Source organism: Camelina sativa, chromosome 3 (assembly GCF_030686135.1).
Source record: "Camelina sativa cultivar CO46 ecotype springtype chromosome 3, ASM3068613v1".
Lineage (NCBI taxonomy): Eukaryota > Viridiplantae > Streptophyta > Magnoliopsida > Brassicales > Brassicaceae > Camelina > Camelina sativa.
In genome coordinates, this window is record NC_141882.1 from 4,371,029 (window position 1) to 4,391,022 (window position 19,994).

The 19,994-nt window shown below is 35.0% G+C and overlaps 2 protein-coding genes and 1 pseudogene across 4 annotated transcripts; 1 reads left to right on the forward strand and 2 right to left on the reverse strand.

Moving 5' to 3' along the window:
- The first annotated feature begins 151 nt into the window (after window positions 1-151).
- On the forward strand, window positions 152-5,442 carry LOC104769697 (wings apart-like protein 1). Of its 2 annotated transcripts, none has more exons than XM_087508345.1 (13): window positions 152-799; window positions 1,320-1,419; window positions 1,553-1,892; window positions 2,102-2,224; window positions 2,629-2,757; window positions 2,895-2,988; window positions 3,090-3,194; window positions 3,300-3,910; window positions 4,008-4,252; window positions 4,443-4,590; window positions 4,704-4,801; window positions 4,892-4,973; window positions 5,061-5,442. In XM_087508345.1, the coding sequence occupies exons 4-13, from the start codon at window positions 2,171-2,173 to the stop codon at window positions 5,142-5,144; spliced, it is 1,650 nt and encodes a 549-aa protein (XP_087364471.1). In that variant the 5' UTR covers window positions 152-799; window positions 1,320-1,419; window positions 1,553-1,892; window positions 2,102-2,170; the 3' UTR covers window positions 5,145-5,442. The 2 variants fall into 2 exon arrangements, with proteins under 2 accessions (XP_087364471.1, XP_010492274.1); XM_010493972.3 differs by having other exon boundaries at window positions 163-799; window positions 2,102-2,214.
- Window positions 5,443-6,410: 968 nt separating this feature from the next.
- Window positions 6,411-9,296, reverse strand: LOC104769706 (uncharacterized protein At4g04980-like; annotated as a pseudogene). The gene is made up of 7 exons (XR_015595150.1): window positions 9,180-9,296; window positions 8,768-9,094; window positions 8,315-8,410; window positions 8,091-8,214; window positions 6,982-7,999; window positions 6,736-6,901; window positions 6,411-6,648 (listed from the first exon to the last, which is right to left on the reverse strand). The product of XR_015595150.1 is annotated as an uncharacterized protein At4g04980-like (transcript).
- A 1,505-nt stretch (window positions 9,297-10,801) lies between these two features.
- On the reverse strand, window positions 10,802-14,211 carry LOC104778671 (serine carboxypeptidase-like 31). Its single transcript, XM_019243390.2, has 10 exons — window positions 13,698-14,211; window positions 13,194-13,301; window positions 12,968-13,063; window positions 12,698-12,790; window positions 12,476-12,567; window positions 11,994-12,290; window positions 11,757-11,890; window positions 11,556-11,651; window positions 11,240-11,345; window positions 10,802-11,147 (listed from the first exon to the last, which is right to left on the reverse strand). The coding sequence occupies exons 1-10, from the start codon at window positions 13,996-13,998 to the stop codon at window positions 11,001-11,003; spliced, it is 1,470 nt and encodes a 489-aa protein (XP_019098935.1). The 5' UTR covers window positions 13,999-14,211; the 3' UTR covers window positions 10,802-11,000.
- Window positions 14,212-19,994: the final 5,783 nt, after the last annotated feature.

The following is a 19,994-nucleotide window of genomic DNA, read 5'->3' on the forward strand; positions in this document are numbered from 1 at the left end:
CATTTTTCTTTTCTGCTATTTAAATTTGAATATCTTTTAACAAAAAAAAAATGTGTTTTGTTTCCATAATAACGTAACGTTAGTTAATTTTAAAACAGTAGTTAATTAAAGAGAAATTTTAAAACATTTTATTAAAAAGATTAGTAAAAGTAACGGCCAATCACGTTAGCAGCTCTCTTCTTCATTCTCAGAGCTACAGATCTCTTATTATTACGAGCGCACTTTAATATTTTGTGTTTATTCCCGAAATACCCCTTTGTTTTTGGATTCCTCACCTAAAAAAAAATCTACCCCAAAAATTGCAAATTCAACGACTCGTCTCGGCGATGATGGAGCGAACCTACGGCCGCCGTAAGCCGGGTATTCCGAGGACCTTATCCGACTCTCTTAACGACACCGTTTCGCAGACAGAGTATCTCTCTTCGTCTTCGTCGCCGGACATCGAACCTATAGATTACTCTCTTCTTCCTTTCTCCAGTCAAGAGTCTTCCTCTCTTTGGCATTCTTCCTCGAGGTCAAATTTCCGAGATGATTATCCACAGAACGGAGGAGGAGGAGGAGGAGGAGGAGGAGGCGCACGGAGGGCGAAGAGAGTGAGGAACGGTGAGGCTTTCGCTTTTACTTCTACTTTGCTCGAGGCTCAGGAGTTTGGTGAGCTGATGGAGCATGAGGATGAGGTTAACTTTGCGCTTGATGGGTTGAGGAAAGGACAACAGCTGAGGATCAGAAGAGCTAGCTTGTCTTCTTTGCTCTCGATTTGCGCATCTCAACACCAGCGTCGCTCCTTGAGAGCTCAGGGGTACACACACACACACGCCCTTACTTTGCCCTCTTTTCTTCGATCTCCCCATTCTTTTCTGGGGTTTGATTTTTGAGAAATTCTCTTAATTGGCATGTGGGTTCTGTGTAAAAGATCTGTTTTGAGTTCTGGGGTTTTCATTATTTTTCGGTCTTCTGGATTTTAGGGCACGATTTGTATACAAATTCTTCGATGCCGACAATGTTTGAAGTTCGCTTCTTGTGTGAATCAGATTTGTGATGGATTTAGTCTTTATGATTGTCTGAAGAGGCTGAGGGCATGTTAGTCTTGAGAACTTTTGTGTATTTCTGGGTTGTGGTGGATTGGAGTGTATATTGCTGAATAGGGTTTGTGTTATGTTGCACACAAAGTAAGGTTTTTAGGAATATGTCTAATTCTCTCCCAAGGACTGGAGATGTTGTGTTTCTCCCATTAATTGATTCCTTGGTTGAATCCATGACAAGTCCTAAATGGATGCTGAGTATCATGAACTCTGACGATTAGATTACCTTTGTTTCAGGATTTCCCAATCCATAATTGATGCGATTTTGGTTCTCAGCCTTGATGACATACCAAGCAATCTAGCCGCAGCCACTCTTTTCTTTGTACTAACTGCTGATGTAAGTGACTTGCAGATGCTGCTGTATTTGTTTTTAATGTATAATGTTTGATCCATTGACATTTTTTTGCTTTCTCTATCACTATTTCACATTCTCCGTATTTAAATTTACCAGTTCATTTTTATGACTCCAGGGTCAAGACGAACACTTTATGGAGTCACCCGAGTGTATCAAGTTTCTGATAAAGTTGTTGAAACCTGTGGTTGTCACTAGCACCGAAGGGAAGCCACGCAATATAGGATTTAAGCTCTTGTCATTACTTAAAGATGTTGATGCAGCAAGGGATCCTGCGAAAATAATTGATCCAAGCTCCAGTGATATACTTTCAAGAGTTCAGGAACTTCTTGTTAATTGCAAAGAAATGAAAATGAATGATGGCTGTAAAACTGAAACAACGAGGCCTGAACTTAGTACGAAATGGGTAGCTTTGTTGGCCATGGAGAGGGCGTGCCTATCCAAAATTTCTTTTGATGGTATTTAAAAGTTTTGCCTCTTCTGTTGGAACTAATGAATGACTAGCTAACTATTTCGGGATCATCTTCGATAGTTAGATTTATTTTGCTTAAAAGTTCCTGTCCTCTCCAGTAATTTATTTTGTTTTCTTATTAGCGTAGATTCTAAGGTGATAATATTGTGATCTTTTGTTTATTGTCAGTAATTTAGTTCAATTCCCCTCTTGCAGATACTTCTGGTTCTGTGAAAAAGACCGGAGGGAATTTCAAGGAGAAACTGCGAGAACTAGGAGGACTTGATGCAGTCCTTGAGGTGGTTATGGAATGTCACGCTATTATGGAGGTGTGAACCTGTATGTTCTTTTCATCTGCATTAGTATCTTTTATTATAAGTTGCACAGTCTACGATAACTTGTATAAAGCATCTTAGGTTGTTAATTTGGTAAATGTATAGGTATTTTCAGGGTCTATTCTTTGTTTAAGTTCAATATACTGCTGAAAAGCTGTTTCAGTGAATGAACTTTCTTTTATATTGTATATTGAAAGATAGATTACTTCTTGACCGTATTTGCAGTGGTAAAAGACTTTGTTTAAACTCAGAATAAGTTTTTTTGGGACAAATTTGCAATAATATAAGACACTTCTATTGCTGGCAGTAACATGTATACTCTCCTTTGTCGTGATTATCTTCATTCATTACTGGCAGTTTGCAATTGCATTATTTTATGAAAGAATCTAATACAGATGATATATGCAGCGCTGGGTGGAAAATGACGCACTTTCCGTCCAGGAAAAGAAAGATAATCTGCATAAACAGAGTTTAATGTTGCTTCTGAAATGTCTGAAAATCATGGAAAATGCTACGTTCCTCAGCACAGACAACCAGGTATCTTATAGTATATTGGTTTCTAGATTCATGACAATATTCTTGAGATTCAGACGTTAATCAACTGTTATCAAGTTGCAGTATATATAACTCAATGCCTAATATAATATAACTCTAATGCTAATTGTGTGTTTCAGAATCATTTGCTCGAATTTAAGAAATGTTTGGGCTCTCATGAATCTAAAATGTCTTTCACAGAGCTCACGATAAGTGTCATTAAGATGCTTTCAGGTTTGCAATTGATACCATGTCTTGTTTTGAATTGTTACACATTATGACTTCCGCTCGGTCTATCTTCTCTTATCCTGATTTCTGGTTGGACTGATGGCCAGGTCTTCACCTGCGTGGAGGCTTTCCAAGTCCGAATAGGAACAATGTGAATCCTCACTATTCAAATGGTAATAATTGTGATTCTATCTTGGGAGCAGATCGGAAAGGTAAATTATTCTGATAGCCACAAATGAGTCTGTCTCCTCTCACTCTCTCTATTCCTCCTTTGGTCTCTGTATTTTTCTATGCTAAGCAGCTTCTCTCTTTTGCAGTTGCCAATGAGGTTGTGACAATCAGTTCAGATACATGCTCGACTGTTGGCTCTGTCTCCAAGAGTGTATCCCAAAGAAGTCATTCCATAATCCATTTAGATTCCTCACCAACATCAATGTCGGGGTCTCAATCAAGTGTGTCTGGGAATGAGCCTACTACGTCAAAAACAAGAGTCGGTTCCACCATATCTGGTACATTTGCAGGGAGATTAGCGTCATTGGGTAGTGGCATTGCCAGAAGTACATTAAGGACTAGTCAAGCTGGAGAACCAAGCTGTAAAAATAATGGAGGTTTTGCATCCCCTGAGGACAGCGAAGATCCTTTTGCGTTTGATTTGGAAGATTCTCAACCTTCCAAGTGGGCAGTAGTGTCCGTAAAGCAAAAGCATTCTAGAGCTCAAAAGAAGAAAGGATGCTACAAACAAAGTAAAGATGACAGTTTCTATCAGCTGTTCTCGAGCCAAGATGAACTATCAAACAATAGGTTGGATTCCCAAGAAGAATCAAGTGACAGAGACTGCAGTACATCGCTGCAACCATCTTCTTGTACAAATGACATTGATGAAGAATGTCTATGTCTTTTATCTGATTGCCTATTAACAGCCGTAAAGGTAATTTTCCTAGTCTTTTAACACCTGTTTGCTGGTCTGTGGCGAAATTCTCTTAGCCAGCGTCGCAAAAATTTAGTTCAAGATTATCTATTTGCAGGTTTTGATGAACTTAACAAATGACAACGCTGTCGGTTGTCGGCAAGTTGGTGGGTGCAGAGGGCTCGAAAGCATGGCTGAATTAATTGCCAGACACTTCCCGTCTTTCACCATTTTCAGTGAGATGGAAAAGAGGGGATCATCCCATCAGAAGAAAGACGCACATCTTACAGATCAGGAGTTAGAATTTCTTGTTGCCATCTTGGGATTGCTGGTAAATTTGGTTGAGAAAGACGGAGTGAACAGGTTGGTGCAAACAAAATCTCAGCTTTTACCAATAACGTTTTAGATTTTGCTTTATTGCGGTCACACTCTATTAACACCATCATGTGGTCGAGTCAATACAAGTTAAACTAGTCACATTCGTTTGTCTATAACCTTTAGTCACAGCGGAATTGGTATCTGTTTTCTAATCAAGCAACTGATATTTTTGTAGATCACGGCTTGCTTCAGCTAGTGTTCCTATCACAAAACCAGAAGGGTTGCAAGAGAGTGAACAGAAAATGATTCCTTTACTATGTTCAATCTTTCTCACTAATCAAGGATCAGCAGAGGCCAAAGAAGAGACAACTACATTCACCTTAGTGAGTAGCCGTATCACTGTTGTTTACTTGAACTTCGAAATCCACAGAAAAGGCTTTTAGTATTAAACCTGCTGTGTTTTTTTTTTTCCTTTTTTTTTTTTTTTTGTATTCAGGATGATGAAGAAGCTGTTCTAGAAGGTGAAAAGGAAGCGGAAAAGATGATTGTGGAAGCGTACTCTGCTCTACTACTCGCCTTTCTTTCGACCGAAAGGTACTTTTTTGTTTTCAATCTCAGTATATATGTCATAATCCATCTAATCTTCTACTAGAAACTAAACATGCTCTTGGACCCCACTAGCAGTAGAAGTATACGCAACTCCATCAAGGACTATCTCCCGAAACGCAATCTCGCGATTCTTGTACCGGTCTTGGAAAGATTTGTGGTATGTACCTCTTTAAAACCTTACGGCTATTCGATTTCAGGCTAGGAGAATCCGTTGAAGTGATTGTGTACTATGTTTGTTCTTCAGGCATTTCACATGACTCTGAAAATGATCCCTCCGGAGACGCATAAAGCAGTGATGGAAGTGATTAAATCCTGCAAATTACCGTGAAATGGGATCATCAAAGGGAAAATTAATTATTCATTCTCCATTTTCTGTGTACAGCTTCTGCAAGAAAAAAACTTGGAATGCTTTGGGGTGATCACGAACTCTGGTGATCATGTTGATGTATGATATAAGGCTACTATTAGTACGTTAGTTCTATCTTTTAGAGTTTTACTGTCTGTCTCGGCTTAGGGTTGTTTTAGTTGTCTTTTACAGTTTTACTCTTACTCTTACACTCCATTCTTTTGTAGTTTTCTTGACTAAATCATATATACAAGTTTGCTCTACGACCTTTTTCTTCTAATCTGTTCCATCGTTATATGTATGTGAACATCGACTATCTGATAGTGTATATAAATGTCATTACGTTTTGATATCTCGTAGCGTGTCTGAGTTTTGGAATTACTTGAAGCTGTAAAAACACTCGGCAAAATAATAATTAATCTATTTTATGAATATTTTTATTAATTCGTTTTAGCACTCTCTTTTTTGAGATAAAACTGTGTATATGATATCTTCTTTCACCGTCGCTTTCCTACCTCAGTTTGATCTTTATTGGCTGATCAAAAGCACCAGCCACATGTCCACAGTTTGCAATTGCGGATCAGTGAGAAGAATCATGAGATTACAACAGCTTTCTGGTAAATTACATTACAAAATATTATCCAATACACTTATCCTTTTTAAAATCTCTTCTAACAAGACTCGACACTTTTGTGACATTTTCAGGCTGAGACATATAGTTAAGAGGGGTGGCGAAGTCACGAGTGGTTTCCAAGAATCAGTTCGATTTCCTTTCCCAACTCTTTTGTAAGCTTATCAGCACGATCGTCGTGCCCACCAGCAAATGTGTATACTCTGAACGCAAACTGAAATGCCCTCCAAAGTGTTTTAGCCCATTTTGAAGTCTTATTCTTCGTATTCGGCTTTGCCCCTCGTGATTCTGCAGTAGTTTGCGATGCAATCTTTGCCTCTCTCTTTTCCTGTGAGATTTGAACCGAGAGGCTTTCGGTTAAATGGGTTTCAAAAAAGTGATCAGAAAGTGTGTTGCAAGTATTAAGGTTTTGATCTCATTGGTTAGTCTTACCTTCAATGCCAGTTCCATGCAGCCAGAAGAGATATCAACCATTAATTCCTTAGTCTGAACAAGGATATTGAAGTCGAAATGAATGTTATTGGCCTTGAACTTCTTTTCCTCTTCTGCTTTGATTCGGTCTAGAGTTTCAATCTCTTTTCTGATCTGTTTCAACCATTCTATTCAGATCAGTTCATCTACCTGGAAAAGGAAAGAACCAAAAAGAAAGGCGAAGAAACTATAGCAAAATCAGTTTTCCTATGACTTGCCTTTGCAAAGTAACCTTCAGTCTTGTCGAGAAGTTGGTCAGCCGGGGACTCTATCTTCCAGTTCTTTAGCTCTTTGATTATACCCTTGCATCTTAGAGTACAATGCAACAGCCATTCTTATTGCTTCGAGTTTACTATGCGGAAACCCTTCACATCTTGCTAGAACCTATATAAGTTCAAACGTTCTTGTGATCACAAAATCAGAACATATATGATGAAGACATGGATCACTTATGTTGTCTTCACAGTTTACCTGTGTTTCATCTTCTAGTTTGTCAAGAACCGATTCAACACGATGGTGTAACTTCTGAAGCTCAGTAATGTCCTTATTCTGGAACTTGGTAATCTCTGTCTTAAGCTCCTTGATTGAATTCATATATACTCGAACATCCTCTTCTATCTTCTGAAAATAAGGAGACCTGCGTAGCCATAGAACATAAAGCAAGTATGAGTTTTTGCCTAGTTTTATTGGTTATAGATGAAGTGAGATGTGAATTACTTCTTTGTTATCTCAACAAGAGCATCAGCCATTCCTTGCTTTCCACCGACTGGAGCACTTCCAGTCCCGCCTTTATTTACTACTCCTGGAGCGACACGAGATCTTACTTCATGATTCTTCCCTTCTAATTTCGCCTTAAGGAATCTAAAGAGAGTCCCCAATTGGGTTGATCTCTTCAGTTTACTAGTTGGTTTCTTGGCTCCCAAGACTCCTCTTGCGCCTGGTGGAGGTGGTGGTGGAGCACAAGGTCCTTTTCCGGCAGCCATTGGAAGTGGCGGTGCTGACGGTAGTGCTGCATTCCTTGGAGGTGGAAGAGACGGAGCAGCCACTCCTTTTCCCGCTGCCATTGGAAGTAGCGGTGTTGCAGCCCCTGGAGGTGGAAGAGGCGGAGCAGCCAATCCTTTTCCCGCTGCCATTGGAAGTAGCGGTGGTGCAGTCCCTGGAGGTGGAAGAGACGGAACAGTCACACCTTTTCCGGCAGCCATTGGAAGTGGTGGTAAAGGTGGAGAAGGAGGCAGAGCCAAAGATGTCGGGAAACTTTTAGATTTTCCTGAAACTTTTGAACAATTTTTATCATCAATCTGATTCTTCACACTATCTTTTTCCTCAAGAATAGCTTCTTTGGCTTGCTCCATCTTCTCAGTCTTGTCTGTTTCATTCTTGTTCTCTTTAAATCTCTTATCATCACTCTCACCATTCTTACTCTGAGCTTCTTTCTGCTGGCAAAGATGTTGGATAGCGAGACGCTTTACATCAATAGGACTCAGCTTTACAAGCGCTTGCATTGTCACATTTCTAGGAAGATTTGACACAGAGATTGCAAAGTCTTTAACTTTACTAGATGGACTCAACACCTTTATTGGCGTGATCGGTTGCTTTGCATTCAATGTCTCTGTTCGGGCGCCGCTCGATGTTTTACTCCGCGGACTAGCCTTTTCCTTCATTTCATCATTGCTGATCTCTAGCCTCTCGTTCATCCCCTTAATCAGTCCATCTAATGCAGCTATCACCTTTTCCACTGTAACCAAAGAGATTGTGTTACAAACAACTTTTATATATGATGAGCAAGAGTGAACATCAATCATAGGAGTTTGGAATAATGTTATTACCAAGTCGATCGGACATATTCTTCCTAATGCTACTGTTCCTGTACTTGGATTTGACAATCCATTCGTGGTCGTCCATCCATGAATCTCCAATTGATTTCAAAGCGTTGTAAAAATTTTCAAGCAACTGTTTGCCAAGCACAAAAAAAAAAAATCAAAATTGTGGTCAGAGCTTAACTTCAATCAGTCTCATAGAACAATTTAGTTATTGTTGAATGAAATAAAACCTTATCGACTTCTGCACGTCTCATATCCAGGATTTGCGAGCTCGTAACGATCTCAGGACAAAGCCTATGGATATCGTTCATCGTACGCATCACCATCTAGCAATAGCCGCCAGAAAAACAAACAACAACAAATCAATTAAATCATTCATAATTATACAAATCAAGTGGTGGTTTTCACCAAGGAATCATTTTTCACCGGATTTGCCTATTTGACCACTGCTTATGAACTTGGTTTAACCTTTTTTTTTTTTTTTTTTTTTTTTTTTTTTTTTGTAATTGATACGACGAGATATAGCTAGCTATTTTCATTTTTGTTAATGGAAAATTTACATTTTCACCGCGGAAAATATATATAAGAGCTAGACTCTCATGGTGATTAGTCTGTGAAATTAGGTCAAAGATACGATTATCTGAAATAGGGAAAAAATTAACGTACGGAAGGGGCAAACGTACATTGATTATGGAGAGATAACCGGTGAGAGGAGGGAGATCAATGATTGTTCTAAATGTGATTATCTTTCTTCGAAGCTCGACCATGAGAATGAAATTGCCTGTCCATTTGTTTGATCCGCAGCTCGAACTCGATACCTTTGTCGCTTCTCTATGAGCATGATTCTTGATTTCTTCCGCCGACGAAGCAACACGTCTTGAAGTTTTTTGGCTCACGAACGGAGGTCTAGGAGACTTGGTCGATGGTGATGATGAAGAAACCAAACAAGGTTTAACATCCTGCTGTTCGGTCTTGCTACTTCTAATTAGTGATGTTTGCCTTTTAACAGGCTGTAACAAAGTTGATAACAAATAGCAGTTAAATAAGAAATCAATATAGAGATATCAAAAAACAAGCTTCCATAAATTGCGTTACCTCAACTTTACAGGTTTTCACACTCATCAGCGGAGAAAACGAGAGAAGACTGGTAAGTGTTTTGTTTGTATACTTTGCTTGTAATAATTAGATAGACTTAATTTGAGTGTTGTGATAAAAAGTGTGAAGCTCTAAGTGTGTTTATTTAACGCTAACGCTCCAGACGCATAGTGAATCTTATCACTTATCGAACCGCGCCACGTGGTATCTATGGATAGATTTTCTTAATATATTTTTCCCGAAATGGAAGTTCAAGTTTTGGCTTATGAAGGGATCCTAAAAATTGATGAATTGAGTAAGTAATATAGGTAAAAAGAGGAACTCTTAAAAGATAATAAGAATCCCAATTTCTATGATTTGTTTTCTTTTTTAGACTGAAATTTATGATTTCCTTTGACTAAGTTCCCACGGCAGTAAGATCATGAACCTTGGACAAACATATGGCAGAAGCTAAATACTTTCTGTAAATCTTCTTATTTTCTACTATGTTTAGAAGAAATATGTAGTATTAATTATTTTGTTTGACTCGAAATTATAAAAGTATGATATAACCAAAAAACAAAGTGTAACGCTTTTTTTCTTTTACAATGTACCAAGACGTTCCTTATCTTTTTTATTTTTTTTCTCAAATGTAACAAATTCATAATCAATACCGGGAAAGATGACAAAAAATTATAATATATGTACTTTTTAATACTGAATGTAAAATGTTTCATTTGGTGGCTGAATGGGTAAAAGATATCTCTAAGATAAGAAATGTTAATACTTAATACAGAGTAAGTATGGTATGGTGTAAGGATGAATACATTTTATAAGGATCATAGCTGCATCATGATCTATTCTTACCCATAGGAGAGATACATCATGTATCATATTCATGGCTTTTATTTGACCAACGGGGGAAACGATACTAACAGCAAGTCCATCGGTAATATTAGGATGATGGTCTTTTTAATTAAAAAGAAAAAAAAAAGGTGAGGAGGGAGAGTGATTTCGTATGTTGCAGTAGATAAAGTAAGACACTCTCAGACCATTTATTGCTTATCTGTCACTATTTGATTGCTCCATTTAAAAACAAAATTAATTAATTAAATTAAATAATAGTTTTATATTAAAATATTAATAAAATCAATATAGCATCTCAATTTTCAAGGTTCATGCCCTAATGATTTTAAGTTTAAGAAAAAAAATCTACGGTTATCAATGATTTATATATATATATATATATATATATATATGAAAAATGGAGGATTAGCAAAAAAATCCAAAACAAATGTGAGCAAACTTGCTAGACTGCTATAATCTCTTTGAGATGGCAAAACCGCCAAAAATTATCCATGATACACTTTTTTCTCCGACCGTATATGTTCTTGTAAGCGAAATTTCGCATATTCCATATGGTACCTTCCTAATTAAAAAAGGGCATTCCAAGAAATAGATCTTTTGCAGTAGAGTTAAAGACTTAAAGTTCTGAAGTTCGAAATAAGCTACTTTTATATATTCGATGTTCTAGTTACTTTTTGGTGCAAAAAAAAAAAAAAAAAGTGTTTGGAGCTGCCTGTTTGGATTTCAATATATTGATATTGCACCAAAAATTATTTATTTTTCATTTAAACATAATCTTAAAGTGTGAAATATTTGTTTTTTTTTATTATTATGAATATCACATAGAATGTAACATATAACTCACATACAAACTTCTCTCTTACAATCCTTTTTCTCTTCCCGTGTCTGACAAGTTAACGAAACGAAACCCAAAATCTTTCAAAAATACCCAAAATTAGATTACTAAATCATCTTATTAATTGTTGATTTGCTTCTCTACCGCAACGGCGGAGGAGGAACTCCGCTGAGAAACGCCGAGAAAAAGGCGAGAGAGCTGCTTGGTTTGAAGCAAGGCACCGCATGTCCAGCTCCTCTGAACGTAGCGAACGTTAGACCTTCGTATTCTTGAAGCCACCCACTTACCTGTTGTAGCATATCATTAAGAAACTCAACCGGTCTAATCATACACTCAAGTTTATGAATTTACATAACAAGTTACGTAGATCCAAGGATACCTGTTTCTCATGGTACCATGGCCTCCAAGCTGTCTTGATGGGTAATTCGAGTGCGCTTAAACTATACCGAGTGGCAAGTACAGGAACTCTTCCGTCAGTGTCACCACTGAGCCCATCACAAAAGGAAACCAAAAACCAACGGCTTAAAAAAATTGGAGGATAAGAAAACTTAGCTTTCTTGCAAAGTGGTACTAAATAACCAACCAAAAGTAGAAGAAGCTATACTGTATAGTGGTTATTGGCGTAGGATACAGCCGTAGTGTGCACTCTACTACTCTGTTTTTATTTAGTTTCAATGGTTTTAAGTGAACTTTACCTGTAAACCCATATTCTTAATCCTCCGGCGATAAGTTTCTCGTAAATAGGCAAAACCGATGGTTTTGAACCAGTCCAATTATTAAAGATCTCCATGCTGAAATCACAGAAAACCAAAATAATATTCAGACAAGTTCCTTCATATATTATACAAAAAGAAACTATATATATAAGACATATATAAGAATCTTGGGAAGAGTACTTGCAAATGCTCCAGTTCTTGAGATTAACTCCATCACTCGCATGAAGAGACTTCTGAACATCTGCTCTGTTGTAAAATACTCTCGCGTAATCATCTAAACACGGATCATATCCACCCATGAGCCTCGGTGGCATCTAAGGCATCCGAACAAAAAAAAAACATTTATACTAAGTTTCATAAAGACTTCATATAGCTTTCTAATATATTTCAAGGATCACATGTTACACACACACGTACCCTCTTAGAGCTAATGCGGGAATTCGTTTTGAATAGCGCTGAATCAAAGTAAGAAGATCGTGCAGAATCTCCAATGCAAACTGAGGTATAGATGCTATAGATATCTATCTCGTGGTACTGCTTGAGAACTTCCGCTACGGCCTCATTGCACTCATCGTTGCTCCAAGTGTTGTCGCTGCTGAAATTGCATGTCCTGGTTATGATCCTATGCGTCTCGTCCGATATCACTGCGTGGCTCCATGCGTAATCCACCCAACCTCTCCAATCTTCTGCATCTGATGTCTCCGGATTCCCCAACTATATAGCAAAAACAAAAAAAAAGGTGCACTAGGTCGTCTAAGCCCAATTTTATACTAATCACAAGACTTGCAACAATCATGCAAAGTTTATAGTAAAAGCATGATACTAGCTATTAGAAACTACAATCTTGGTTTATTTTGTTTGATATTTTTTGGTTAAAGATTACGTAGAATTAGACGTACCAAAATACCCTTAAGATTGATGTGAAGCGATGAACCATTCTTCTTGTTATTGTTATCGTACACAACTTCTGCTAGCTCGGGTACGTACTTTCCTGCAAAAAATAATAATAATAATAATTCGCCATGAAAATTGTTACAAGAAAAGAAAAAAAAAAGGCGTGCAATATCTCATTTTATAGACAAATTAATACTAAATGATACAAATGATTTATTATGAGTTACCTGCATAACTTTCACCCGCGATATAGAAGGTACTTTCTTTGTGTTCTGGAAATTTCTCGAACCAGTTGCGAAGAAAAGAGTACGCGTCTCTTGCTGATAGAAAAGAGAATGAAGCATATAGTTTATGTTTGTGACGTACATAACATACGTATTGTATTTTATATTCAAAGCTCGTCTAATTAAGGACAAAGACTACAGATAATATGTATGTATGTATTATAATAATAATGGACTTGTAAAAAGATAAGAAAAAAATAATAATGGACCTACCTGTAAAGTCATCTCCAAGTTTTTGATAATCGCTACTTGTGTTTGAATACGAAAAGCCAACACCGACGGGAGATTCTAAAAACAGCATGTTGGCCTCTGCATCAGCAAATCAACCTTTTTACATCATTTAACGTCATTTTCATTTTTACATATAAAATACAGTATTTAATATTGTGATGCTAAGAAAACTATATAAAAACCAAAACATAAAAAACAAAAAGCTTACCTTTATTCCATGCGTATGGATTAAAGTTAAGTCCGTTTCCGTTGGTGTCCACGAGAAAAGGACCAATTTCTTGTGTTGCCCCATATCCCACAGAAGAACAACCTGGACCTATATATATACATATATGATATATCATTATATTCTAAATGTGTTCTTTCATGAGACAACATCAAAACTATAAAAAAATTCACACTAGGTTGTATTGTAAGAGCTTTGATTAGTTTAAACATTGGAAGGGAAAAAAATTGTCGTGAAAATAAATATGCGGAACAGTGAACGACAGAGTGACAAAACTATAGCTAATTGACTTTCCTTATATTTTATGTTGGTATGAAGAAATAGCAAAACGGATAAACATAAATATGTAACTGATAAAGAAATGTAGAGAATCACATGTTATCAATCAGAATGAAATGAGGGAGAACATATATACATATATATATGTATATATATATATATAAAATATTTGCTGATGCATGCATATAAATCAAAAGATTGAGTTACCTCCATTAAGCCAGAGGACTAGAGGTTTCTCTTTGGGGAGATCCATGGCCTCAAAGAACCAGTAAAACATAGCTCGTCCGTTGGATTCATCGACAGGGACATAACCGGCATAATGTCTGAAACTCACATCAGGCTGTCCAGGCAAATCTGTCACTAAGTCTTGCTCGTTGGCCAACAAGCTCCTTTTAGGGCTATCAAACCGGTGTTGTCTAGTGCATAAAACCACCGGTGCTAACATTAAAAGGGCCGTAAGACACAAAAAAGTTAATATACTAGATATGTTCTGGGTGTGATAATCCATGTGAGGTATAAGTTGTGAAAAAATAATATCAAGAATTGTAGTGAAATGATAAGAAAGATCTAAGACTTGGGTGTCTATTTATAAGCTAAGATCATGAGATTTTTGTTTGCCTTTGTTAAAATAAAAAAAAATAATAATTAAAAGTTATTTAAGTGGATATGGAAGAATACTCCTATGTGGCGATTGGTGGCTTTAATTTTTGTTCAGTTGGTCGAATAATTCCATCTTAAAAACTAAGATTTATAGGGACAAATTCGAGAGAATTCGTATACTTGACTAATATAGAGTGGATGAAGAACTTTCTTTTCGATGGGTTTGAACCACGTCATGGCCAAAAGTAATATAAATTTAATTAATTTATTATCCTATTAACCTAATAAGAAATTTGGCGGATTAAGAGACCCCCACAATAGCATAAGCTCTGCTTAACTAGTGAGGAAATATATAAATAGGAAAACTGAAATGTATATAATGCACATATACATTAATCAAGGTTTAATACGTATGATTCAGAAGTCAATGTAGAGTATCTATAGATTTTGCAATACCAAACCAGTTTAGGAGTGGTATGTCTACCATCTAATTTTAAAGTGGTTACTTTTTATTTATTTTTTGGCATATTGAATCCGAATGTGACTCACTCTTCTAATCAAATCTTTTTGTTCGAAACTCACTCATATTAGATCAAATTTTATAAACTGATCAATTAATCGGTTAAAAATATATTGTTTTGTATCACCAGACCAGAATTTGTTATAGCATTAACGAACGATAAATATTGTGGATCTACAAATTAAATATTATCCAGCTGCTAATTGTACGTTCAAAAAATTGGATTATAGATCCAAAATTTCGACTGATTTATATAAAAGCTCACTCGTAATACTTGTTATGCACATGGTGTCTTTAATAATGTATCGCCCACTAAAACCGAAGTCAGATATTTATGTACTTAGCAGCGCTGTGTGGGTTTGAATTGAGTCAGCTTTGCTGCACTAAAATTATTTCTAGACTGTTACAAGTTACAATATGATACTGTATATGAAAGAAAAAAAACTACTTAGTAATAGTATGTTGCATCAATATGAATAAAGATTACAAGATCAACCAGTATATCATTATCAAAATTCATGAAACTGACGAATAATTATCGCAACTATCGCTAACGTCATAGTCTCATAGACTCGTAGGTTATATATGATGCGGATACTCCTAAAAAAAAAAAAAGAGAGACATGTCACGTTGCAACATCTTCGAGCAAGGACTGACTGTTGAGTGTTGAGAGAAAGGCAAATGGAGTATATATTCCAAATTGATGGTTCCCTTTAATTTTAATTGTATAGATATTTTTCTATGAATATATGTAAAAAAGGAGTTAAATAAATTCATGGGAACCTCATCATTAGCAAAGTCGAATGATATACAGTATGTAGGTTTGTGGTGAACCTTATGCGTTGGGATCTTGAATTCAATTCGATGTACAAATCGTTTAAAGATAGGATATAGCTAAATTAATCATATGGTGAAGAGATCTAAATCATCTAGAAAATAACAAATATTGGACCTTTTTGTTCACCACTATAATAGTTTACGAGAGGAATTGAACCATGGAGTCTCTAAGAACTTTTTAGCACACAATCCACTATACCACTACACGTGGAATAAATTAGATAATTTTATAATTGATCGTATTGGTCAAAACTAACTTGAAATTTTAACTGAGTTATACACTCGACCGTTATATAGTTCACTAATTAACTGAGTTATACACTCGACCGATATATAGTCGTAAGTATGCATACTACTAGCTTTTACCTTAATTATTGCAGTGTTTAAATCGACAGCTGTACGTCTCAGCAATATATAGTTTATAATACATGTTCAGATCGAAGATTAGAGAAAAACTAATAAGCAAAACAAAAGTGTTTTGTTGAATGGTTATGACATGGAATCCAACTTTCTTTGATGAGAAATGAGAGGGAAATCATGTCCGGATTATATATGTTACGTTTCGTAATGGATATACATAGTTTTTTTGTTTTTTTTTGCATTAAATTTTTTTTTTTGTCTTTTTGTTGGGAAGGTAATGTCTATATGTATATATGTATATATATAAAAAGTCTTAATATAAGAATGAGACATAGTGTAAGAATTACATGCTCATTGAACATTAGTTTATTTATGTTTATATCAAGAAATTATTCATGAATAACTTTCTGCTTGCATATGCGAATATAGAGCATTTGAAAGCTAAAAGAGATTTAATTTTGGAGCTTCATTATCTAAAAATGGTTAATATATAAAAAAATTTCTTGAATAACTAATAATATATGAAAATAAGACATGGTTCATTTTATATGTGTTCTTAATTTTTAGTAGATAATAAAGTATCCTATTCTCATATTTACTTACACAATAGTGCACATAGAAATATATGAAGATTTCACAATTTATCCATGCAGTTCGGTTGGCTAATTAAAATCTTACTCAGCCATTTTGTTTAGGGGGTGTATTCAATTAATATTCTAAGGGGTGTATTCAACTTGACATTTTAAGTAATTTATGTAAAATTTACAAATTCTATGTTATTCAATCATGAATTTTAAAGAGTCTCATAAAATCCATTGTTATTGAACTAATGATTTAAAAATCTATCTTAAAATTCACTGTTATTAAAAACAGCATGTGGATTTGGATTTTAATAATTTTAATGGATTCTGGAAGATTTGATGATTTTTTTAGTCAAAAATACATGAATCCAAATCACAATTTTTATGTAAGATTTGAAATTTTTTTACAATAAATCATATTAACTTTCCTAAAATCACCAAAATCATATAAAAACCCATAAGATCTCAAATCAAGTTGATATGATTTATTGTAAAATTCTGTCAATCCCACCTAAAACCATAAGATTTAGTTTTATTTATTTTTAACCGAAGAAATCCTCACAAATCCCCCAGAATCTCTTGAAATTATTAAAATTTAAATCCACAAATAATTGTTTTCAACAACAGTAGGTTTTTAAATTATTAGTTCAATAACAGTAGATTGAAACTTTTTCAAATCAATGATTGAATAACATATACTTTGTAAATTTTACACAAATCATTTAAAATATCAAGTTGAATACGCCACAAATCATTTAACATAGTACATAACTCATAAATTTATTGTCAAAATTATATATATCTATATATATATATATATATATATATATATTTGTCTGAATAATCCAAATATTATTTTGTTATGGAATTACTCAATTAATAATATAAATAAATGGATTCGTAATTTCCAATTACAAATAGTCTATTAATCTTTCCTACTTGGGTCCGTTGAATGGGTGAATGGCCACTAGCCGATAGGTTATATTTTTGTACTATATAATAGGAAGCTAATGATTTATCTAATCACCTTCTAATAGTTGTATTGCCATTTCAAATTTTAGGTAATTAGTTTCTATTTTATATATAAATATATCTCTTAACTCAAATAGAAGATTTAAAAATGTCTGTGTTCATATGGGGACCCCTTAACTGTTAAACCAGAGTCCATACGTTCATATTGGCCAATGGATGTCCACTTATATGATTCTCAGAACTATGGATATATACCCACTTAACTATGAATATCATTTAAATGTGCAATTGTAATAACCTAATTGGCCAAAAGATTTGAGGGATATGTTTCTAGACAAAATATGAATCGGTCAATGTATTCTTTAATTATCTAGGATAATGACAATCCGCAATAGGACACGCGTTGAGATACTACTGATGGATCATTTGATAAGGAAAAATCAAGAAAACGATCAAGGAGTAAATCTTTCACCATCCAATTAGAGATCCCATAACCAATCTCCTACTAGTTGATGACTTATAAGACTCGTTCTTAACTACCTTAAGAGATAGTTTTGGTTTTGTAAATCACTAGGCTAGCTTCGCCTAAGTAAGATAGATTGATTCTTATCAGGGTTACTTCGTGGAGAACTGGTAAAGAATGCTTTGGAAAAAAAAATGTTAGGTGGGATGTACAGTTCTTTGAAATTACGATATGTTTTAATTGACTTTTGAAAGTACTATATACTACAACAAAAACTTTTAAAAAAAAAATCTATAAATATGTATTCTTTTCTTGGTTCATGTTATCAGGAAAGAAAAATCAGATTGGTTTCTATGGAGTTTTACTGGTATAGACTTAAGGTAAAGAACATAAACTAGTCACAAGTTTGTCGCTAGATTCCTTTTATTGAAAGAGCAAAAAACAAAGATTATCTATTGACAACGGAACATAAGCAGAGACGACATGAGATAATTAATGCTAATGTTGTATAATAATGCGCACTAAAAGAGAGAAGATGAAATGTTTGATCGTCACTATTATAGATAGAAGGTATAGGTTCCACCTTTTACAATGAGTACTTGAAGGATTATAAGCATATATATGGAATCTAAACAACATACTGCTAGTCTACTAGAGACATGCCCTAAGAGTTTTTAATTCCCATCGGTTGGACCCAACTAGAAATTCTTAGGTATGCTACATTCCTTAGCCATTTCTATGACATAACCCGGATTTATTGCATTACATTATTCGTCCATATATATTGAAATTCTTAGGTTCTATATATTCGTATTCTCTTACTCATCACATTTGTCATGTTATGTTTATCAGAGTCGAGTGCTCGAAAAAAGTTGAGCGATAAACTGTCTAGACAAAAAAAGAAAACTATTTTTGGAGTAAATTTTACCTGGTTTTAAAACGTTTTAGACATTTCTATTAGATTTAGTTTATTAGTACACGCCGAATTATCTAAGGTGTTACCATAAATCTTAGAACAATACCAACTGTCACATTCAGACTCGGCTGTCCACATATCCAATCGAAACTCGTGAAGTGTTAAGTTTCTATACGCTAATGCGTGAGTCATGCACTCCATGCATGCAGAGAAACAGAGTGTTTTTTTGAGGTCAACAAACAAAGATATTTACAAAACACGTATTGAGAGATAACTTTGCACGATCAGATGAGTTGTCATGTGACAACACCATTGGACGAGACATGGATTAGATGAATTCCAACTTCACTAGGGATGGTCAAAATATTACAAGAAATCTTACTTTTTACCAGTTATTCTTATCCATCCAAAGATTGGAAGTGCGCATAAACATAAGTTTCATTTGAAAGCTTTTTTGACTATATCCACTCTAGCAGCTCCCACAAACAAACACGAGATTTTTTTTATAGGTTATGGAATCTTTTTTTTCTTTTGTTGTAAATTAAGCACTTTGTTCGTTTGCAAATATATAGTTGACAAGAAAATAATACATAAAAAATTGAAGCTTTAAAAAATATCTATCAACCTTAACTATTATTTTATCAACCTATGATCTATATATATATATATATATATATATATATATTCGAGTACTATATTCGAGTTTATCTAACTCTGTTATTGATATAGTTACTATAAGTATAACAATAGTAAAAATATTGACAAGTTTATTTGGGTTATAACGGTATAGTAGTTGTACGTAGTGTTGCTTTTCACAATTAATCCAACCTTAGTGTATATATATATATATATACTTTACTCTCAAGTCTTAATTGGGGCAAAAAAGTATAAACAGTTTTGTAGATTCAGAGAAGAGTCGTCGTTCCCCTCTCCTTCTCCGCATATCGTAATGACATGTTAGTTTCATTAACGCGCTTGAAGTGTGTTGAACACGCGTTTGTACGGAGCCCTGAGGTTGATAAAGATTAAGACATTTCGTCGTCTTCAGTCTTTTTCCCTTTGTGCACACTGTCTGAAACTTATCGTTGTTTTCTTTCAGGCCCAACTTGTTTTGCTCTTCGAAGCCCAAATTACATTTTTTTTTTCCTTTCCTCATCAGTTGAGAAAGACTGTCTCAGTTAAAGATTTTTGTTTTTGTTCCAGTGTTATGTTTCGAGACCAACAAAAAATAAAACTTTTTGACTTTTTAGTTTTT